The following is a 24,156-nucleotide window of genomic DNA, read 5'->3' on the forward strand; positions in this document are numbered from 1 at the left end:
GGGAAAAGGGTAACACTACATGGGTCTTGGTGCAGTTTCCCCCTCCGGAGGCAAGGGTACCTAGTCCTGGGGCTTAGAGTACGCTTGGGGAGTGTGATTGTGTGTACAGTGTCTCTTTATGTCTGTCTCCACGTTGGGTGAGTGTTGAGTAATTGCATATGAGAGCATGAGGGTGGGAATGGATGTCTGTATCTGTGTGTGCCTGTATGTCTGTGTCCATATGTCAGGTCGGACGCCACCTCTCTAGGGACATCTCAGGCCCTCCATGGTATGGAGGCCTATCTCCCCCCACCACTTCCCCTGCCAGTGGCAGACACCCTCAGACATCGGTGCGTTGGTGGGTCTTTGTGTCTGGGGAAGGGCGTCCGGGTACCCACCGGCTCACTCCTTGGTGGCTGATTGTCGGGGCCTGGAGCCTGGGGCTCGGTCGGGCCACTTTGGGGGTGGCGTGCCCTTGGCCTCTCGGCCTGGGGCTCAGTCACTCTGGCGCAGCTGGCTGCTGGCGGAGCTCACGGGCACGTCACTGCAACCCCCCCTGGCCTCTGCTCCGTGGCTACTGAGTGACCCCTCATCTGGGGCTCTCCTCAGCTCTTTCTGGGATGGTGGCGCGGCTGCCCCTCTGTTGGTCTTCCTTGGTCTCTTGTGTTCTGAGGGCCTCTGGATGTCTGGAGTCTTGATCTCCTCCATACCTGCTTCATGCCCTGGAGGACAGGGCTGTGGCTCCCCACAACCTCTAACAGATCATTACATGAAGGAACCTTTAAAATACAAGCGCGCTCATGCTCACAGGTGTACACACGGGGACTCACACACACAAACTACACCCTTTTTGGCTCCTACCTCAAAGCACACTGTGCGCTGTCAATCTTACGTGCTGCACAATAATGTTTAATATTTGGTATTTACTGTTACATTCCCATAGATCATCGTGATGTTGTTTATTATGTTGCTCTTTCTTTCTTCTGCTTGTTTTCTCTTTTTTCTTTCTCAACAGGTGATCCAGGTGATTGATATATATATTTTTTGTCTGCTTATTTTGTTGTTTTTTGTTTTTTGCCCTATATCCCCATCCCTCTTCCCTGCTGTTTTTTTCTCTTCCTCTTTCTTTCTCCCCTTTCTTTTCCCCAGTCAAGTCTGTCCCGTATTTAACAAGTAAAAATAAAATAAACAGTAAAAGGTGAATCAAATAGACCATTACGGCAAGGCTGGGATGGTCCATTTGGTAAAGTAAATCCGTTGGGCATCTTTCTTCGCCTTTAGACAATAATTCTGATGGCAAAAGAGCCAAACGGGACAGGCAAAAAAGGGAAAAAAATCTTCCTTCCAACAAGGTGTGTTTGTTTTGATCCGTGGTGGTGCCACGCTCCGACAATGCATTGCGGCGTGACGTCAACTCCAAAGCCCTATTGGAACAGCATTTCATAATGAGTGCACTCCTAAACCTTCAGGAAACAGCACTTAGGAAATTTTTGACCAAAAATAATTCATTATAAGCTAGCTTGACAGGAAGAGGGAAGGGTGTGTTGAAGGGTGTCCATTGAGGATACAACAGGTCAGACCTCATAAAAGATGGATGCTGCCTACCACCCAGACACTCTTTTGAATACAGAGCTGCAATCAGAAGCAAAAGCCAAAGTACGAGAATATCTAAATAATTACTTAAGGTTTTTCTTTCTAAGACAACCTTTTAATACCTGTATTTAATGGTTTCTGGTAAATTATTAATGTATAAATGTTATAGTGCATGTCAATAGTATATTCTCATATCGATATTTAAAAGCTCTAATCAGTGGTTTTTGCCGTTGAGGTCTGTAATTTATGTCTTTCAATTTCACCAATGTAACAAGGATGAAAAGCTTCTTCATCCTTGGATTTCCTGGACTTTCACCACAGTATTATGGACCCATATCAACTTTTCTTTTTTTTTGTTTACCTAGCCATTGCAGTGGGGAACATTTTCATTTTATCATTTGTTGCCTATGAAAAGTCCCTGCAAAAGCCAACATATCTGGTCTTTTGTCACCTGGCTCTGAATGACTTGACATTTGGCACTGTGACACTGCCAAAACTCATGTCAAAATATTGGTTTGACAATAGTGTTATTTCATTTTATGGCTGTTTTACGCAAATGTTCTTTGTTCCACATTTGGGAACAGTGACATCTTTCATCTTGCTGGTAATGGCTCTTGATCGATTTGTTGCAATATGTATTCCTCTTCATTACCCTGTTCTAATTACAAACAGTGTCATATCTGTGTTGTGTGGGTTTGCTTGGTTCATACCTCTGCCTTTGATGATAGCTGTTGTACTCCTTGCCCTAACTTTGCCTTTCTGTAAATCAAACATCATGTTCAGTGCTACTGTGACAACATGTCCATAATAAGCCAGGCTTGTGGAGATGATGTTAAAAGTTTTTTAGTCACTTCACTCTGTTTAGCCATGTTTTGTCTTTTGCTTCCTCTTGCATTCATTTTGTTTTCCTACTTTTCTATCATTGTGGTTATTATGAAAATGTCCAGTTCTGCAGGGTGCAAAAGAACCTTAATTCAATTCAATTTCAATTCAATTTTATTTATATAGCGCCAAATCACAACAAAAGTCGCCTCAAGGCGCTTCATAGATACAGAGAAAAACCCAACAATCATATGACCCCCTATGAGCAAGCACGTTGGCGACAGTGGGAAGGAAAAACTCCCTTTTAACAGGAAGAAACCTCCGGCAGAACCAGGCTCAGGGAGGGGCAGCCATCTGCTGCGACCGGTTGGGGTGAGAGAAGGAAGACAGGATAAAAGACATGCTGTGGAAGAGAGACAGAGGTTAATAACAGATATGATTCAATGCAGAGAGGTCTGTTAATACATAGTGAGCGAGAAAGGTGACTGGAAAGGAAAAACTCAATGCATCATGGGAATCCCCCGGCAGCCTACATCTATTGCAGCATAACTAAGGGAGGATTCAGGGTCACCTGGTCCAGCCCTAACTATATGATTTAGCAAAAAGGAAAGTTTTAAGCCTAATCTTAAAAGTAGAGATAGTGTCTGTCTCCCGAATCCAAACTGGAAGCTGGTTCCACAAAAGAGGGGCCTGAAAACTAAAGACTCTCCCTCCCATTCTACTTTTAAATACTCTAAGAACAACAAGTAGGCCTGCAGAGCGAGAGCGAAGTGCTCTAATAGGGTGATATGGTACTACAAGGTCATTAAGATAAGATGGGGCCTGATTATTTAAGACCTTGTATGTGGTCCTATTCTATTCTATTCTATTCTATTCTATTCTATCCTATTCTATTAACATTTTTTTAACCACATCAAATTTACCATTGCAGGGACGCTAGGCAAATAGCAGGAACCCCTGCAGAGGGCATCGCTCCATCACAGGGATAACAGAGAAACAGACAATCAAACACTCACTATCACATCCTACAGCCATTATAACCACTGAATTAATTCTCATTTCATATTAAATATCTATCTCTACAACTGTCCACTCTCATCTAAATAACATCTTGAGACTCCAGCCTCATACCTCTAGCATGGACTACTGCAAAGCTGTCCAGGTTTGTCTGCCTATTAAAGCCCTGGACATGAGGCAGTTTGTTCAAAACTCAGTTGCAGAGTTCTTACTAGGGATGGGTATCGAAAACCGGTTCTTGTTGAGAACCGGTTCCCACTGTTTCAATTCCTTGGAATTGTTTGCCGTTTTTGCAAACGATTCCCTTATCGATTCCAGTCGCCCTGAATGACGTCACCACATTGCGGAGCGTCATTTACCTGGCAGGAAACATGGCGCGTAAGCGGCTCAAACGCTCAAAAGTTTGGTTATACTTTACGAGAACGGATGACAACAGGGCAACTTGCAATACTTGCAAAGTAGATATTTCATTTAAGGAAGGAAACACTACGAATATGCAAAAGCATTTGCTCAAAAAAAAACGCGATAACCTTAAATGAATGTCGTGTTTTTAATTCCGCTCCGGACTCGTGAATCTCAACCCAGCAGCAGCGGTAACATTTGCACGTCCTCTCCCGTTAATGCGGCAGGTAAATAATCAACTAACAGTGCATATTATGTTAGCGCGATCTGCCTTATTACAAAACCTGCCATTACTGTGCGCTGCATTTAGGTGACCATGATGAGAGACAGAGTCTGGCTCAGATGCTGGCAGTTCTCGCTGCAGTCTACCGGTAGCGTCTCCTTTCAGGCCAGGATAGACGAATGTCACCGAGCAGTGACTAAGTTTGTGGTCAAAGGCTTGCACCCATTTGCCATAGCAGATGCCCCGATTTTAAGTAAGTGAATGTGTTTAATTGTAGGCAGGGACATTACTGGATATTCTTGTGTAATTGCTACTGAATAATTTATGTTATACTTTGTTATTGCTACAGAAGAATATTTTTTTTATTATTTTACATTTACAAATTTTTTTCCTGGGGACCCTGTGACACCCCATTGAAGAGCCGTAGGCTGTGGATCTCTTAATATGTCACTGTTGGGTTGGTAAGGCCATGTTACTCCTAAATTTCTATCTTGTTCAAAGAGAAGATATAAGACAAAGTTCTAAGCTAATCGAACTTAGTGTTCTTCTTTTTAAAAAAAAAGAATCGATAAGAGAATCGATAAAGAATCGAATCGTTAAACAGAATCGAAAATAGAATCGGAATCGTGAAAATCTTATCAATACCCATCCCTAGTTCTTACCCACACTAAGTACTGCAAATATATCACTCCCTCACTTATACACTTCCATTGGCCCTATTGCTTCTCAGTGATCTAATCTTTTCCACTATATTCCATCTTGGATCCTTTGTTTCAGACATAAAGGAACTCTCCATATGTCACACCAGACTATGGTCATTTAGGAACAGAGCCTTCAGTGCTGTTGCCCTCATTCTCTGAAACAGGCTACCTGTGAGAATCGTAATGCCCTGTCTCTGGTCAATTTATAAAAACTGTTGAAATGCCACCTATTCACTGATGAGTGAATAGGTGGCAGGTGGAATAGGTGATGGAGTGGTGTCAAAACCCAGCAGGGGGACACAGCAGACTCAGGACCGGGCCAGCCAGGGAAGGAGCTGGCCCAAATGGGCCATAGGGAGTAGGACTGATCTGACCACCGGGTGCAGCTGATCATGAGTCTGGCAGCTCAGGTTGGTTCCTGGCCGACACTGCTGCCACCCCCACCAGCGACCCTAGACTCCACTGGAACTGGAGCCCGGACTAGTCCGGCACCCATGGGTGAAGCCAGCCAGGATGCAGCCTGCCTCTGCATCCGTCCCCAAACCTCGGGTGAGAGCAACTGGTGCCCGGCAGGGGCCTGCACCCATTCCTGCTCCCCAGAGAAGGTCCACTGCAACTGCTGGGCCCACCACTTGAAGTTGGCGTGCTGGCTAGACTAGCCTCACATCTGCCAGATGTCAGCATGTTGAGTGGTCCTGTGCGCTGGCCATATGGCAAGCCACCTGGGAGCTTCCCCTCACATCCACGCCTCCTGCGCTGGATGCCCGTTGAGCTGCCTGTGAGCCCTGGCTCACGGCCGTGATTGCTGCGTCACTGCCACATGCCACATGGGTGGCCCCCAGACAAGCTCTGTGGTTGCTGCTGGACATGTAGGCAGCCCCTGGACCCACCTCTTCTGACACCTCCCTGTCCCTGGCCCATGGGCCAGCAGTGTTAACGGTCAGGGCCTATCCCTCTCCCGCTTGCGAGAGGGATAGACTGTAGTGCTCACCTGGCATAAATGGTCAATTTTTAAAGGAGTTCATTGACTTTTTATCCTCCAGCTTGAAGCTGTCCAGACTGGTTATAGTCAGGGATTTTAATATACACATTGAGGATGACTCTGACCTCTTTGCCAGAAGTTTCCTTGGCGTCATGGATTATTTTCATTTTACACAGAATGTGTCTGGCCCTACACACACCAAAGGACACACACTGGACCTTGTTTTTACCTTAGGATTAACCAGTGATTTTATTAGTTCTGAGGACATTTTTATTTTGGACCATTGTTGTATTGTTTTTAACCTGTCTTTCCATATGTCTCTCTCTCCTGTTTGACATGTGGTTAGCTCTTGCATCTTAAATTCCTCTACTGCTGCTAAATTTTCTGATGTTTTTAATTTATTTTTACATTCCTATAACAATGTTGATTTATTAAAAAACCTTTTTTTAAATAATCATCGTCTTTCTATCTTTAGGCTCTCTTGGTTTATTTGCAAAATCTTCTATTAGGAATCTTGGTGTTACTTTTGACCCAGCTCTGACATTGGACGCTCATGTTAAATCTCTGGTCCGCTCCTGTTTTTACCATTTAAGAAACATTGCGAAGCTGAGTCCTATTGTTTCATGCTTTGAACTGGAAGTGATCATTCATGCATTTGTTTCCTCTCATTTGGACTATTGTAATTCCTTGTTCAACTGTTTATGTAATACCTCCTTGGAACATCAGCAGGATGTTCAGAATGCTGCCGCAAGGCTTTGACCAAGTCTATCAAGTACTCCCATGCCACACCCCTGCTGATCCAGCTGCACTGGCTCCCCATAAAACTCATAGTCCACTTTAAGATTATGATTTTGACATTCAGGACTCTGCATGGACAAGCACCAAAATACATCAGTGATCTTTTACATCCCCAGCAAGTCCCTGAGGTCATGTGATGAGGGCTTGCTTGTTGTCCAGCACATGAGGCTGAAAACAAAAGGTGACAGAGCTTTTGTAACTATGGCCCCCAGACTTTGGAACTCTCTCCCATTGAGTTTGAGATCTGTGGACTCACTCACCTCATTTAAAAAAACAGCTAAAAAATCATCTCAACTTGCCTTTGGCTGATTTTTGTTTTTATGTTTTAGCTTTGGTGAAGCACTTTGTGATTTTATCTTGAAAGGTGCTATATAAATAAAGATTTACTGACTTACTTTACTTATGTACACTCTTGTTTAGTACTTGTTTCTCCAGACTTCAGTTATTGGCATGGAATTTTGCAGCCAATGCACTGCCAAATCTTCAGGGAACAGCACTTTTTGACCAAGAATAATTTATTACAAGCTAGCTTAGCAGGAAGAGAGGAGGATGTGCTGAAGGGTGTCCATTGAGGATACAACAGGTCAGACCTCATAAAAGATGGATGCTGCCTACCACCCAGACACTCTTTTGAATATCAGCTGCAATCAGAAGCAAAAGCCATACTCAAAGTATGTAACAGAGATCATCTAATTAATTGCTTTTTTCTAAGACCACCTTTTAAATAGCTATTTTTAATGATTTCTGGAAAATGATTAATGTAAAAATGTTATAGTGCATGTCAATAGTATATTCTCATATCAATATTTCAAAGCTCTAATCAAATTTGTTACTGAAACTATGATCACCAATGTAACAAGGATGAAAAGCTTCTTCATCCTTGGATTTCCTGGACTTTCACCACAGTATTATGGACCCATATCAACTTTTCTTTTTTTTGTTTACCTAGCCATTGCAGTGGGGAACATTTTCATTTTATCATTTGTTGCCTATGAAAAGTCCCTGCAAAAGCCAACATATCTGGTCTTTTGTCACCTGGCCCTGAATGACTTGACATTTGGCACTGTGACACTGCCAAAAATCATGTCAAAATATTGGTCTGACAATAGTGTTATTTCATTTTATGGCTGTTTTACGCAAATGTTCTTTGTTCATTATTTGGGATCAGTGACATCTTTCATCTTGCTGGTAATGGCTCTTGATCGATTTGTTGCAATATGTATTCCTCTTCGTTACCCTGTTCTAATTACAAACAGTGTCATATCTGTGTTGTGTGGGTTTGCTTGGTTCATACCTCTGCCTTTGATGATAGCTGTTGTACTCCATGCCCTAACTTTGCCTTTCTGTAAATCAAACATCATTGTTCAGTGCTACTGTGACAACATATCCATAATAAGCCAGGCTTGTGGAGATGATGTTAAAAGTTTTGTAGTCACTTCACTCTGTTTAGCCATGTTTTGTCTTTTGCTTCCTCTTGCATTCATTTTGTTTTCCTACTTTTCTATTATTGTGGTTATTATGAAAATTTCCAGTTCTGCAGGGCGCAAAAGAACCTTATCCACTTGTACTTCACAAATATTTATCACATGTCTTTTTTATCTACCCAGATGTTTTGTTTATGTGACTTATGCTGTTGGATTTTCTTTCAGTTTAGATGTCCGCATTGGGTTGATATTGCTGTACAGTCTTATTCCTGCTGCTGTTAATCCAGTCATATACTGTTTCAAGACTCACGACATAAAACACATGCTGATGAAGAGGCTGAAGAAAACTAAAATTGGATTAGAGATAAAGCTTTCATCTTAATATGTAACTCTTAACAGTCAGTCGATAAGTCAAAAGCAGGATATGTCTTTCTCAGACACTTATGAGAGTAAAGACGTGATGATTTTCACAATGTAGCCTCTTTTCAGTATTTTTCCTCCCAAACATGGATTCCACCCTTGGTTTTGTTTTTTTAATTTTATGTGTATATTTCATACATATTATGGCAAATTGTACTGAAAAATGTTACTTCTCTTGTAAGGTGTAATGCTCAAAATCTTTAAAAGTGTAAAAGTATGCTGTTTACCCACAATATTAAACATAGGTTGTATGAAATCAATCAAATTATGCTATCATTGAAAATACAGACATATTCCTACTTTAGTACATATTAGTAATTAGACATATCAGGATGGTTTTTGTTGAAGCTGTTGCCTTGAACCCGTAACTACAGTTACACATTTGCATGTAGACAAGACACATTTTTGAACTTGTCTTTGTTTTGTTTTTCAAGTCAAGCCTTCATTAGTATCCTCTCATCTAATTTTTAAGATGTGCAAAGTCCAATTAAATTTTTTCTTTCATTATAAAGATGTAATGATTATAAAATAGTATGTGATGTTATAGACATAGACTCAGTATATTGTTGAAACTGAATAAACTATTGCTGTATATGTTTATGATGTGTCACTGTGTATTTAGGCAGACATACAAAGAATTAAATACAGACATATGTGTACAGCGTCTCTGTTATGATTCCATATTCTTTAAGTAACATGCTGGACAGGGTTTATCATTTTTAATAATACATTTTTTTAAAATCCCCAAATAAATAATTTAATAAAAAATGAGACTTCAGGAAGACACATGAGTAGAACAGGTGTACATTGCCTGTGCTTTCTCGGTTTGACTGCCCTCACACCTTTATACATAGCTCATTGTCTACAAGAAGCTTTGTAACAGTTGCTCATGAGGCTTTGATGAACAGTAGTATCATGTACTGTGTGCGGACAGGCACGGTGGACCCAAAAATGCAGACTCACAGAGGCAAATGTAAACTCAAAACTCATCTTTTATTGCTGGATTGCAAAAGGAACAGAAAACTAACTATACTGGAAATTATAACAAAGCTTAAAGAGCAACCATGGAACACCGAGACAGACACCAGAAGACAGAGAACTCTAACAGAAACCAAAAGACTAGAAATGATAAATAATAGCAAAATCAAAGGTAAATCCATCCATCCATTCGCTTCCGCTTATCCTTTTCAGGGTTGCGGGGGGCGCTGGAGCCTATCCCAGCTGTCATAGGGCGAGAGGCGGGGTACACCCTGGACAGGTCGCCAGTCTGTCGCAGGGCCAACACACAGGGACAGACAACCATTCGCACTCACATTCATTCGCACATTCACACCTATTGACAATTTGGATTATCCAATTAACCTATCCCCACAAGCTGCATGTCTTTGGACGGTGGGAGGAAGCCGGAGTACCCGGAGGGAACCCACGCAAACACGGGGAGAACATGCAAACTCCACACAGAAAGACCCCGGCCTGATGGTGGAATTGAACTCAGGACCTTCTTGCTGTGCGGCAACAGTGCTAACCACCGTGCCACCGTGCTGCCCGTTAATGACGATGCAAAACTCAAAACACTGGGTCAACGACCCAGGTACGCTAACAAGTAGCAAAATAAGCTGAGGGATCAGATGAACCTCTCAGATCCTGTCCATGGCCCATGCTGGGTTTTTGGTATTTCTTATGGCTTTTTGGATATTGTTCATCTATTTTTTTTAAGCCTGACACCTTTTCTTTTTTTCTTCTACTAGTGTAATTTCTGTGCAATGTGTTAAAGCAAACAAGCTGTTGGAGCTATCTGTTCTTTATTTTTATTATTTTGAAATTAGTCAAAGTTTGTTGTTAGTTTACTTATATTTTGGGGTTTATTTACAAGTTTATTTGTAGGTTAATATTTGTTTCAATGTTTTGTTTGTTTGATGTTACCTTGTTAAATTAGTCAGTAAGAGCTGTAGGGCCATTTTGTTTCTATAAATAAAGAGACTGGTATAGGACCAGCATGTACTGGGGTGGGCCTATGGTTTTTTACCAGAGCAGGAGAAGCAGCAGGAGGTAACAAAAAATGGATCTTGTTATTGCTTGCCAAACTGGAAAAAATAAACCATAAAAACGCAACTTTCAAGTTTGGACAGTGGACTTCTTTTGCCTGCGTATGAAATATTATCTCAGTGCAGCAGTGGCTTGTGGACTTTTAATTGTGGGATGTTTTGGTCTGTCAAACAAAAGGAATTGCCACTACACAAGCAAACCAAAAAATCAACAACAACACACACACTCCATACCATGAAGGGATGTGTAAAGTTTTTAACTAAAATGGTAAATGGTAAATGGACTGCATTTGTATAGCGCTTTTCTAGTCCTTAAGGACCCCAAAGTGCTTTACACTACATTCAGTCATTCACCCATTCACACTCACATTCACACACTGGCGATGGCAAGCTACAAACAGCTCTTGGTAGACATCTGCTGGATTTCTACTTGCTGTGTCATGAAATCACGCTTTGCACAGTTACGATCCAAGTGCAGACAGACTGAGTAACACAAAGTGATCATTTATTTTGTCTGGTGCAAAGTCCAGCAAAGAGTCCACAAGCAAAAGTCAAACTGAATCCAAAGCAAGCAGTGAACACACAGGGCTGTTAACCAGACAACACACAGCTTTTGACTGCAGACTTGATTTGTGAAAACATTTAATCATAAAGAAAAAAGAACCTAATAATTCCCCAAATTTTTTACAGAAATAAAATTACAGTTCTAAAAGAAATGAATAATTCAGGCTTTAAGGGTGATGTCAATGATGCTATGATCGTGTGTGTGTGCGTGTGTTTCCCAAGAGTAGTAATATTCATTCAGATCAAAGACAACATGTGACAAATATGTCTCTAATAAAACTGTTAGAGCTACACATCAAGTTATTTCTTCTGTGATTTGTTGGATTAAATAAACTTTTTTTTTAGTTTTGCACAGTGAAGCTCTGACAATCTTCAGTGCAAATCATTTCATTATACAGTAGAAGCAACAAGTCACTTCAAAAGTTTGAGTGCACATGGGAGTTGTTTCCTCTGAGTGTTATTTACCCCACACATCATTAGTTCAGACTCTGTTGGAAACATTTACTATATAAAACCATCAAGACTGTTTTGGAAAGTGGGTTATGTTCTTGTATATTTAGAGCTGAGGTGTATTGATGATATGAATAGAACGAATTAATCATTATTATAATAGAGTATCTAATCCAAACATTTGTATCATTTTTGTGATAGGGCTAAAATGTTGTTTATTTAATTTTACCTTTGGTGTATGATTATTTCTTTGTGTATACATAATTGATAATCAATGAAACACACCAATATTACCACTATAAAAGACTTCATTATTATTGGATTTCCTGGACTTCCTCCTGAATATTATGGTCCAGTGTCTGTTCTTCTTCTTCTTGTTTTCCTTGCTATTGTAATTGGAAATGGTTTCACTATAGCTGTTATCATTTTTGAGCGGACTCTGCACAAACCAATATATGTGATCTTTTCTAACCTTGCAATGACAGACATCTGCTTTGGCGTGGTGACTCTTCCAAAAATCATAGGCAGATACTGGTGGAATGACATGATCACTTCTTTTGGAGCTTGTTTTACACAGATGTATTTTGTTCATTCTTTGGGAGCTATTCAGTCTTTAAACTTGCTGATGATGGCTTTGGATCGTTTTGTTGCCATATGGTTTCCATTCAAATATCCCATTTCATTTACAAACAAAACAGTGGCTATTGCTTGCACCATGTGCTGGGTTTTAACATTTATACGTTTGCTGGGAATTGTGCTTCATACCTTAACTTTACCTTACTGTGACCAGAATATTATCATGCAGTGTTACTGTGATCTCATATCAATAACAAGGCTGGGTTGTAGTGATGAGCGGGAATATGTGTACAGTGTTGCACTTGCTAATGCAATGTTCACTCTCCTGGTTCCTTTAACATTTATAATTTTATCCTATTTTTCTGTCATCATAGCTGTTCTGAGGATGTCTCAAACTGAGAGACGTCACAAAGTGCTGTCCACTTGTGCCCCTCAGCTCTTTATTACCTGCCTTTACTATGTGCCAAGATGCTTTGTTTATATTGCTAATGGTGTGGGATTCAATTTTAGTCTTGTTATTCGGATTATTATTACAATGATGTTCAGCCTCATACCTGCTGCTGTTAATCCAATCATATACTGTTTCAAGACTAAAGAAATAAAAAATGTTTTGATGCGGAGATTTAAAAAAGGAAAAGTGAGCACTGGATTAAAAACTGAATGCAAATAAATTGTTAATATTTTCCTGCTTCAACAAAACAAATATGGTTTTTGCATTATTTTATTAAATTTTATTTAAGAATTTTATTTAGGAATACTAACAACTGATAACGATGCTCATAAGTTATTAATTGCAATTGCATTCATTGCATTATATGTAAGTTGTCAAACGAAATATTGGGGTCTTTATTAATATATATCATTTTAAAATGTGTTTTTATGTCAAATGTTTAGTTTAATAATATTTTTAGAAAGGTTTGTGATACTCAAATTAACTTACAGAATGAAACAGAGAAACATTAACTGCTGACATGTCTTAATGTGATAACTTTATCAAGTCTTCTTCTGATATCAATTGTTTTGCATCTTTTTAAAACTGAATTTTTCTCTTCTCTGCACTTAAACTGCATTAATCCTTATATGAGTGATATGATGATCGTTCATTTTTAAATGTTTGTCACACTTAAATCCTTCATCTCATCAAAAACGTTTAAATATTAGACAAAGATAACACAAGTTAACACAAAATGCAGTTTCTAAACCAAGGCAGTTATTATCAGGGGGGAAAACATCCTGACCTGAATTTTATTGAGATGGTGTGGCATGACAATGTTTTATGCTTGAAAACCCTCTCTAACCCTCTAGAATTCTGCGCAGATGAGTAGGCCAAAATTCTTCTACAGTGCTGTAAAAGACTCATAACCAGTTATCGCAAATGTTTGATTGAAGTTGTTGCTGCTAAGGGTTGCCCAACCAGTTAGTAGGTGTAATCACTTTTTCACACAGGGTCATGTGGTTAAGATTTTTTATTTTTTTTCCTTATTGATAAATACCTTCATTTAGAAACTTCATTTTGTGTTAACTTTCGTTATTTTTGTTTAATATTTAAATTTGTTTGATGATCTGAAACATTTAAGCGTGACAAACAAAGAAATAAAGACTTTTTCACACCATTGTAGTTCTTTTGAAGATGGTTTGAAAGGTAGGTCTCTTGTTGCCTTAAGTTCCAAACTGAAACTAATCAAACGTCATATATTTGTCATTCTTGTCTGTGATAACAAAAATTGTCCATACTCATTCTCAAACTTTGACACATTTCATAACATGTTAACTCTATGTGCTTTTCACAGAAGACAAAAACATAGAAAACGTGTGAGGTGAGGGTAGAGGCGTGGATCAACCAGTACATTGAGAGCTTCGATTTTTACACTCGACTCTCTCTTCACTACAACGGACCAATACATCATCTTCATCACTGCATCAGTGCAGCTGCAGCACCAATCCGCTTTTTGATCTCCTGCTCCTTTCTCCCAGCACTTCTGAACGAGACCCCGAGACACTTAAACTCCTCCACTTGGGACAGGAACTTGTCTCTGACCCAAAGTGGGCACTTCAAGCTTTTCCGGCTGAGGACCATGGCCTCAGATTTGCAGGTGCTGATTCTCATTCCCACTGTTTCACGCTTGGCTGCGAACCATTTCAGTGCAAGCTGGAGGCCATCACCTGATGAAGCCAACAGAACTACATCATCTGCGAAAGCAGAGATAAGATTCTGACACCACTCAAGTGGAATCCTTAAGCCACTCAGTTATACCTAGACATTTTGTCCATAAAAATTCTGAACAGAATCGATGACAAAGAGCAACCCTGGCAGACTCTAACACCCACTGGAAATGAGGCCGACTTATTGCTGGCTATGTAGAACAAGCTCTTGCAACGGTTGTTTAAGGATTGAATGGCCCAAAAATTTTAAATATCCTTTCTCAGAGTGATGCTGAAAAACTAGTTCATGCATTTATTACTTCTAGGCTGGACTACTGTAATTCATTGTTACCAGAAAACTAAAAACCACCTGAAAAGCCTTCAATTAATCCAAAATGCTACAGCAAGAGTACTGATAGGGGCTAGTACCATATCACCCCATTAGATCACTTCGCTCTCGCACTGCAGGCTTACTTGTTGTTCCTAGAGTATTTAAAAGTAGAATGGGAGGGAGAGCCTTCAGTTTTCAGGCCCCTCTTCCATTGAACCAGCTTCCAGTTTGGATTTGGGAGACAGACAGTATTTCTACTTTTAAGATTAGGCTTAAAACTTTCCTTTTTGCTAAATCATATAGTTAGGGCTGGACCAGGTGACCCTGAACCCTCCCTTAGTTATGCTGCAATAGGCATAGGCTGCTGGGGGATTCCCATGATGCATTGAGTTTTTCCTTTTCAGTCACCTTTCTCACTCACTATATGTTAATAGACCTCTCTGCATTGGATCGTACTTGTTATTAATCTCTGGGCATGGCTGGGGCAGCCAAGAAGAGGGCCATCTAGGCTGTGAGTGAAGCGGCAGAGAAAGCCACAAGGTGGCTGTGGATCAAGAGGGCTGATCACCCCCGGCTGGGTCGCCTGGGCGAGGGTGTATGATGCTGTGAGACCCGAAACACCTGATGACCCCAGGATACATCACTGAAGATGCGTACCAGTGCATCCAGAAGATGTGTCTTTTATAGTTAAACTCTGGCTGAGCCAGTGATGCCTAGGAAGAGACTAGGTGACAATCAAGAAAAGTTTGGTGACCACTGGAGAGACAGATGACAGCTCAGAAAGACGGCTCCAGGGGCAGGGTGGGCTAGCATCCCGGTCTGCAGTTTTCGTGAGAAAGCACCCCAAAAAACTACGGAAAGCCCTAAAGAAAGATACCCCCAGGAGATCCCGAGAGGGGGGAGGATGAGGTCTCCAATCGGACGGACTCAAGGTTAACAACCAACGCAATGGAAAGGACTACGAGTAAGACATGTATCTGCGGCAAGCTGTGTAAGAACCAGCGTGGCCTAAAGGTCCATCAGGCCAGAATGAAATGTTTGGAGCGGGAGAGTGAGGTGCAACGCACAGGTCCTGAACCTGGTGAGATGCAGGAGGAGCCCGGCCAGGAGGCACCCCACAGAGCCCAGTCCCTCCACGCAGTCCCAGTCCCTCCACGGACTCTTCCAATCCAAGCAGTGTAGTTCCACAACAGTGGATTAAGTGGCCCCCAGCCAGCAGCCGGAGCAAGTGGAAGAAATTTGATGAGGATGTCGCCAACATCATACAAGCTGTGGCCAAAAGACATGCTGACAGCAGGCTTAAAACAATGACCACCATCATAGTCAGCTCGGCCTCAGAAAGGTTCGGCCTGACCGAGAAGTGTAACAACAAGACCCCTTACACCATGAACCGCAGGGCCATGAAGATTCATCGACTGCGCCAGGAGCTTAGGAGCCTTAAGAAGCAGTTCAAGAACACTGATGCAGAGGAGAAGCAAGCTTTAGAGGAACTGCATAACATCTTGCTGAAGAAGCTGATTACCCTCCATAGAGCAGAATGGCACAGGAGGCGGGGAAGAGAGAGCCAGGAAATGTGCAGCTTTTATTGCTGATCCCTTTCGCTTTTCCAAACAATTGCTTGGGGTTAAGCGAAGTGGCCAGTTGGAGTGCTCAGGTGAGGAGGTGAATAACTTCCTTCATGAGACCATGAGTGACCCACTGAGGGAACAAGACTTGGGACCAAACAAAGCTCTCATCAACCCTGCCCCACCATCAGTAGAGTTCAAGTTGACGGACCCAAGTTTGAAGGAGGTGTGTGAGGTCATCAAGGCAGCCCGCTCAGCATCCTCCCCAGGTCCCAGTGGCGTACCCTACCTTGTTTATAAGCGCTGCCCAGAGCTGCTTTGACACCTGTGGAAGATCTTAAAGGTGACATGGCGGAGAGGGAGAGTTGCTGATCAGTGGAAGTGCGCAGAGGGAGTCTGGATTCCCAAAGAGGAGGACTGTCGGTATCGTTGGCGGCACGACCAGGTGCTCAGAGTAGTTGCTGAAAAGATTGCCTCAGCAATCAGCACCAGCAAGCATCATCATGCTCCGAGGAAGGCAATCTCTTTTATTAAGGCTGGAGAGAAACCCCAGGTGCGCCCACATTTGACAACTGGCCTCCTCAACACAGCCTCTGATTGGCAGCTACAGTGCAGGAGTGCAGGGGAAGGGGCTGGAAGACTTTCTATGAGCCCATAGAAGGGGGTTGTAGGGGCTTTGCAGGACGATCACTCTGCAAAGTCCTAGGCCGGCTGGGCGTGGCTGGGGCAGACAAGAAGAGGGCCATCCAGGCTGTGAGTGAAGCGGCAGAGAAAGCCACAAGGTGGCTATGGATCAAGAGGGCTGATCTGTGGGTAGCTACTGGTGCGCAAGTCGGGGCCTGATCACCCCCGGCTGGGTCGCCTGGGCGAGGGTGTATGATGTTGTGAGACCCAAAACACCTGATGACCCCAGGATACATCACTGAAGATGCGTACCAGTGCATCCAGGAGACGTGTCTTTTATAGCTGTCTCTCTTCTATCCTGTCTTCCTTCTTTCACCCCAACTGGTCGCAGCAGATGGCCACCCCTCCCTGAGCCTAGTTTTGCCAGAGGTTTCTTCCTGTTAAAAGGGAGTTTTTCCTTCCCACTGTCAGTGGTATGGTTGCTCATAGGGGCTCATTTGATTGTTGGGTTTTTCTCTGTATGTAAGTAAGTAAGTAAGTAAGTAAAATTTTATTTATATGGCACATTTCTAGATAGAAAATCACAGTGCTTCACAAGGTATAAAACAAAAACAGACAAAAGTTAACAAAATGCAATTCTAAAAAGATGTGTTTTTAGTTGTTTTTTAAAAAGTGATCACTGAGTCCGCAGATCTTAAGTTCTGAGGAAGAGAGTTCCACAGTCTGGCGGCCACAGTGGCAAAAGCTCTGTCTCCCTTGGTTTTCAGCCTTGTATGCTGAATAACAAGTAGGCCCTGATCACAAGACCTCAGGGACCTACTAGGGACATAGGGCTGTAAAAGTTCAATGATGTAGGCTGGTGCTTGTCCTTGAAGAGCTTTAAATGTCAGAACCAGTATCTTAAAATGGACTCTGAATTCAACAGGGAGCCAGTGCAGTTGTATAAGCAATGGTGTTACATGGGAGTACTTAGATGTTTTTGTCAGAAGCCTTGCTGCAGCATTTTGGACAATCTGCAGACAGTCCAGGGAGTTTTTGTTTAGACATGTAAACAGTCAATTACAGTATCTCCAGTTCAGCATGAGATACTAAAGGGCTCAATTTAGAAATGTTTCTTAAATGATAGAAGCAGGACCGAACCAGAGATTTGATGTGAACATCCAGGGTAAGAGCAGAATCAAAGGTTACCCCTAGGTTCCTGATAGACGATTTCACAAATGTTGAAAGAGGACCAAGAGCATTCATTATGTTAGGTACATGTCTGTCTGGAGCACATACAAGGACTTCAGTCTTTTCTTAATTAAGTTGGAGGAAGTTATTAGCCATCCAACCTTTGATGGATTCTAAGCACTCATTTAGAATCTGCAGCTTAGAAACATCTTCAGGTTTAAAAGAAATATATAGCTGGATGTCGTCTGTGTAACAGTGGTAGCAAATGTCCTCAAAGGGGCTCAAAATATGCTGGAGAGGAAGTAGATATATTAAAAACAATAAGGGCCCCAGCACAGAACCTTGTGGCACACCATAGGACAGGGACGTGGAAGATGACCTGAACTTAGAGACCGCCACAGAAAAGTATCATTCATAGATAGGGATGGGTATCGAAAACCAGTTCTTGTTGAGAACCGGTTCCCACTGTTTCAATTCCTTGGAATTTTTTGTCATTTTTGCAAACGATTCCCTTATCGATTCCAGTCGCCCCTAATGACGTCACCACGTTGCGGAGCGTCATTTACCTGGCAGGAAACAGGGCGGCTCAAACGCTCAAAAATTTGATTATACTTTACGAGAACGGATGACAACAGGGCAACTTGTAATACTTGCAAAGTAGATATTTCATTTAAGGGAGGAAACACTACGAATATGCAAAAGCATTTGCTCACAAAAAACACGATAACCTTAAATTAATGTTGTGTTTTTAATTCCGCTCCGGACTCGTGAATCTCAACCCAGCAGCAGCGGTAACGTTTGCACATCGTCTCCCGTTAATGCGGCAGGTAAATAATCAACTAACAGTTCATATTATGTTAGCGCAATCTGCCTCATTACAAAATCTGCCATTACTGTGCGCTGCATTTAAGTGACCACGATGAGCGAGACAGACAGAGTCTGGCTCAGATGCTGGCAGTTCTCGCTGCAGTCTACCGGTAGCATCTCCTTTCAGGCTAGGATAGACGAGTGTCACCGAGCAGTGACTAAGTTTGTGGTAAAAGGCTTGCACCCATTTGCCACAGCCAATGCCCCCGATTTTCGGTAAGTGAATGTGTTTAATTGTAGGCAGGGACATTACTGGATATTCTTGTGTAATTGTTACAGAATAATTTATGTTATACTTTGTTATTGCTATAGATGAATATTTATTTTATTATTTTACATTTACAATTTTTTTTCCTGGGGACCCTGTGACCCATTGAAGAGCCATAGGCTGGATCTCTTAAGATCTCACTGTTGGGTTTGTAAAGCCATCTTACTCCTAAATTTCTATCTTGTTCAAAGAAAAGATATACACAAAGTTCTAAGCTAATCGACCTTAGTGTTCTCCTTTTTTAAAAAGAATCGATAAGAGAATCGATAAAGAATCGAATCGTTAAACAGAATCGAAAATGGAATCGGAATCGTGAAAATCTTATCAATACCCATCCCTATTCATAGAGATATGAGGAGAACCCCCAAAGATAGACAAGTCATCCCCCATACTTTGCTTTCTCCACAAAAGGCTCGAAGTACTTCTACCACTGCCCCAAAATGTTTTCAGCTGAAGCCAGCATTACTCCATCCTTGCTATACACAGTGCAGATAGAGCACTGCTTTCCCCTCCTGAGTTGCCTGATGGTTTGCCAGAATCTCTTTGAGGCAGTCTAAAAGTCTTTTTCCATAGCCTCTCCAAACTCCTCCCACATCCGAGTTTTTGCTTCAGCAACTGCCCGGGCAGCTTTCCACTTGGCCTGTCGGTACCTACCGGCTGCCTCCAAAGTCCAACTGGCTAACCAAGCCCGATAGGACTCTGTCTTTAGCCTGATGGCTCCCTTCACCTCTGGTGTCCACCATTTGGTGGACCAAACCACCAAGTGGTGATCAGTTGACAGCTCAGGCCCTCTCTTCACCCAAGTGTCCAGAACATATACCCACAGATCTAATGATACGTTTCCAAAATTGAGTGTCTTCTGGAGTCCATTCCCTTATGTAAACCCTTATGTTTGAACATGGTTCTCGTTATTGACAAACTGTGGTTTGCACAAAAGTCCAGTAACTGAACACCCTTCAGGTTCAGATCCAAGAAGGCCGGGTACTTTAACCGTCGTTTGGCACATAAGCGTAGACGACAGTCAGAACCCATTCTCCGCAGGGAGTAAATGCTCTTGTCCACTGAAAGAAAGAAAAAAAAACACGTACAGACAGCAAGCCAAGGGCATGCTAAGAGATGCACCCCAGCCCGTTGACATGCGTTGAGCTGAGCTCAGCTATATCTAGCTGGTACCTCTCAACCTTATGCACTAACTCAGGCTCCTTCCCCAACAGAAAAGTGACATTCAGTGTCCCAAACAGACCCATGGCCTAAGGCCCAATTACCACATCTCCCTCTTGAGCACGTTATGCAGACCTGGCTCCAGAGTGAGGCCCTGTTAACCCTATAACGGGCAGGGTGAGCTGGTCCCTCGCTCTTTTACTTCTGAATCGCTCTTTGTCTGGTCCCTCACCCAGGACTAATTTGCCATGGGAGATCCTACCAAGCAGCAAAAGCCCCCCGACAAGACAGCCCCAGCAACCCCTGGGACACACAAACCCCTCAACCATGATAAGGTAGCATTTCAATAAGACTATTCTATTCTATATTGTACCTGGAGACAATGAAGTGCCTTCAATACGGGGGTAATTTGGTAAAAAAATTTCCCCATACCTCTGAATGCTGCATTTTGAATAAGATGAAATAATCCTGCTGATGATTTGGAGAGTCCTACAATTAGAACAGGTGAATTTGCTATCTGCTTCTCTGTTACATGAGTCATCCATCATTGCAGGCTCTGTGTGTTCAGATATCAGGGTCTATTGATGTAGGAGTTAAAAGTGAGACTTTTTTGGGTCCAGTTTCCTCAAAGTTTTTAAGGACACACAACCAAATGTGCAGATACATGTATGTTTTGGCTAATAATTTTTAGATTCAGTTAAGTTAATGGGACCAAATTGTCTGTTATGTGCAGACACAACAATGGTTTATCCCTTAAGTCAGGTGTCTTTTTTAGTGATTAAAAGACTCATAGGCCAGTATTTAACAAATAAAACATTCCTCTGGAAATTGTCCTACGTACAAAGACTGACCTGATAACAAGTGAAAAAGCAGCAAATGTCCAAATAAATACTTTGAAAGAACTTCAGAAAGCTTGGAGAACTAAAGTCTCGTTGCAAAATATAAAGAAATTTAAGGTGACTGAAGATTCTTGTACAGTACTGGATGAATAACACATATCCCCAGTTTACAGAAAAAATGTAGAAATGACGAATTCACTATATGACCCTGGTGTGGACCAGAGTATTGAGAGCTATGTTATCATTTAAGACTAGTAAATTTGGTAGTAAGGTGCATGGTGCAACACAATGGAAAAAGATTTGTGTTAATTATTAACAAGTAACACACAGCTAAAATACAAGAATTTCACTTGCCAAAAGTTTATGACAAACTCTGGGAAGATCAAGAGCATGCTTAACAGCACAGCAAGCTATGTAATTTGAAAGATTTTTTCTGTGGTTTGTTGGATTAAATAAACTTTTTCTTTAGTTTTGCACAGTGAAGCTCTGTCAATCTTCAGTGCAAATCACTTCATTATACAGTAGAAGCAACAAGTCACTTCAAAAGTTTGAGTGCACATGGGAGTTGTTTCCTCTGAGTGTTATTTACCCCACACATCATTAGTTCAGACTATGTTGGAAACATTTACAATATAAAACCATCAAGACTGTTTTGGAAAGTGGGTTATGTTCTTGTATATTTAGAGCTGAGGTGTATTGATGATATGAATAGAACGAATTAATCATTATTATAATAGAGTATCTAATCCAAACATTTGTATCATTTTTGTCATAGGGCTAAAATGTGGTTTGTTTAATTTTACCTTTGGTTTATGATAATTTTTTTGTATATATAATTATGAAATACACCAATATTACCACTATAAAAGAGTTCATTATTATTGGATTTCCTGGACTTCCTCCTGAATATTATGGTCCAGTGTCTGTTCTTCTTCTTCTTGTTTTCCTTGCTATTGTAATTGGAAATGGTTTCACTATAGCTGTTATCATTTTTGAGCGGACTCTGCTCAAACCAATATATGTGATCTTTTCTAACCTTGCAATGACAGACATCTGCTTTGGCATGGTGACTCTTCCAAAAATCATAGGCAGATACTGGTGGAATGACATGATCACTTCTTTTGGAGCTTGTTTTACACAGATGTATTTTGTTCATTCTTTGGGAGCTATTCAGTCTTTAAACTTGCTGATGATGGCTTTGGATCGTTTTGTTGCCATATGGTTTCCATTCAAATATCCCATTTCATTTACAAACAAAGCAGTGGCTATTGCTTGCACCATGTGCTGGGTTTTAACACTTATACGTTTGCTGGGAATTGTGCTTCATACCTTAACTTTACCTTACTGTGACCAGAATATTATCATGCAGTGTTACTGTGATCTCATATCAATAACAAGGCTGGGTTGTAGTGATGAGCGGGCATATGTGAACAGTGTTGCATTTGCTAATGCAATGGTCACTCTCCTGGTTCCTTTAACAGTCATAATTTTATCCTATTTTTCTGTCATCATAGCTGTTCTGAGGATGTCTCAAACTGAGAGATGTCACAAAGTGCTGTCCACTTGTGCCCCTCAGCTCTTTATTACCTGCCTTTACTATGTGCCAAGATGTTTTGTTTATCTTGCTAACGTTTTAGGATTTAATTTTAATCTTGTTATTCGGATTATTATTACAATGTTGTACAGCCTCATACCTGCTGCTGTTAATCCAATCATATACTGTTTCAAGACTAAAGACATTAAAAATGTTTTGATGCGGAGATTTAAAAAAGGAAAAGTGAGCACTGGATTAAAAACTGAATGCAAATAAATCTTTACAAAATCCAAACAGTATAACACCGAAGATGTCTTATAATCAGGCTGTTATCTTGGCTTTCTGTAATAAATAACAAGAGTATTTGGTTCTGAAACAACTGATACTACATCATATGACCACTAGAGGTCACTTTACAATAAGTTTTAAAACTAATTGGCATAGTATATTTGATGGAGTGAAGACCGAGTTACACTTTTTATTTGCAAAAAATAATTTTCATTTCACAGGAGGGGATGACAGGGCATGTAGAAGGTGGGGAAATATAGTTTTTTCCCCCAAATTTAGTGAATTCTTCAGCTGCCTTTGAAGGATGTTTTTGAAACAAATATATATATATATATATATATATATATATTCATTTTAAATTTAAATTTTTACATTACATATAATTTAAATTTTTTATTTTTATTTTTATTTATTTTATTTTTTTTGTGTCCCGTTTGGATCTTTAGACATCAGAATTGCTGTCTTAAGGCTAAGAAAGATGCCAAGTGGATTTATTTTACCAAGTGGATCATCATGGCCTTGCCATATTGGTCCATTTGATTGACCTTTATTATAATTATGAATTTATTTTATTTTCGGTTGCTACAAACGGGACAGACATGACAGGGGGATAGGACAGGGAGAAAGAATGAAAGAAAGAGAGGGAGAGAAAGGAAACCAGAGGGTAGAAGAGACGGTGAGAAAGGGGGGAAGAAAGAAAGAAAAACAAACAAAACACCTGGATCACCTGTATGGAGAAAAAAAAACAGAAGAGAAAGCAAACAAAAAAAGAGCAACATAATAAAAACAGCACCATCACAATAAACTAGCTAGCAGTAGATAACAGTAGATACTAAATATTAGAGATGGCACGATACCACTTTTTTATGTCCGATACCGATACCGATATCATAAATTTGGATATCTGCCGATACCGATATGAATCCGATATAGTGTGTTTTTTAATCAACAAAACGTTTTTTTAATATCTTGCTGCATTTTGTATAAGTTTATACTCAAGTTTAAATAAATAACAACACTAAAGCTATTCTGTTATACCTGTATGTAAAAAATACACTGCGTCCAAAATATGTCATAGTTCAGCAACACTGATCAATCTAATAAAGTTAAATCTGCTCCATCCTCCCTATTCTGGTATTTTAAAGAGTACTTAGAAGAAATTTTAAGCAACCTAACTAATAGGGTTGCAAACTCCCAGCAAAAAAAAAAAAAAAAAAGGAACCACCCTCCACCTCATGATGCTTAATCGATGTAATTAAATTTAATTTGATGCAGGGAGGAAATGCACAAAAATAAATTATTTTTCAAGAATAATTAAATAGATTCAACATCTTTCTTCAACAGAATTGCAGACTGCACAGATGGTATCTT

At 40.8% G+C, this 24,156-nt stretch overlaps 3 protein-coding genes and 1 pseudogene across 3 annotated transcripts; all 4 read left to right on the plus strand.

Annotated features, from left to right (window-relative positions):
• The first annotated feature begins 562 nt into the window (after positions 1-562).
• On the plus strand, positions 563-2,580 carry LOC146503634 (olfactory receptor 2AT4-like; annotated as a pseudogene).
• Positions 2,581-7,311: 4,731 nt separating this feature from the next.
• On the plus strand, positions 7,312-8,800 carry LOC146503635 (olfactory receptor 52E8-like). The gene has a single exon (XM_085131308.1). It carries the CDS (start codon positions 7,358-7,360, stop codon positions 8,321-8,323), a length of 966 nt encoding a protein of 321 aa, XP_084987434.1. The 5' UTR covers positions 7,312-7,357; the 3' UTR covers positions 8,324-8,800.
• Positions 8,801-10,831: 2,031 nt separating this feature from the next.
• Positions 10,832-12,777, plus strand: LOC146503636 (olfactory receptor 1500-like). The gene has a single exon (XM_085131729.1). The coding sequence runs from the start codon at positions 11,695-11,697 to the stop codon at positions 12,664-12,666; it is 972 nt and encodes a 323-aa protein (XP_084987855.1). The 5' UTR covers positions 10,832-11,694; the 3' UTR covers positions 12,667-12,777.
• An 8,555-nt stretch (positions 12,778-21,332) lies between these two features.
• Positions 21,333-23,105, plus strand: LOC146503637 (olfactory receptor 1500-like). Its single transcript, XM_085184170.1, has one exon. It carries the CDS (start codon positions 21,802-21,804, stop codon positions 22,771-22,773), a length of 972 nt encoding a protein of 323 aa, XP_085040296.1. The 5' UTR covers positions 21,333-21,801; the 3' UTR covers positions 22,774-23,105.
• The last annotated feature ends 1,051 nt before the right edge of the window (positions 23,106-24,156 follow it).

This window comes from Neolamprologus multifasciatus, chromosome 14 (assembly GCF_963576455.1).
Source record: "Neolamprologus multifasciatus chromosome 14, fNeoMul1.2, whole genome shotgun sequence".
NCBI classification, from domain to species: Eukaryota; Metazoa; Chordata; class Actinopteri; order Cichliformes; family Cichlidae; genus Neolamprologus; species Neolamprologus multifasciatus.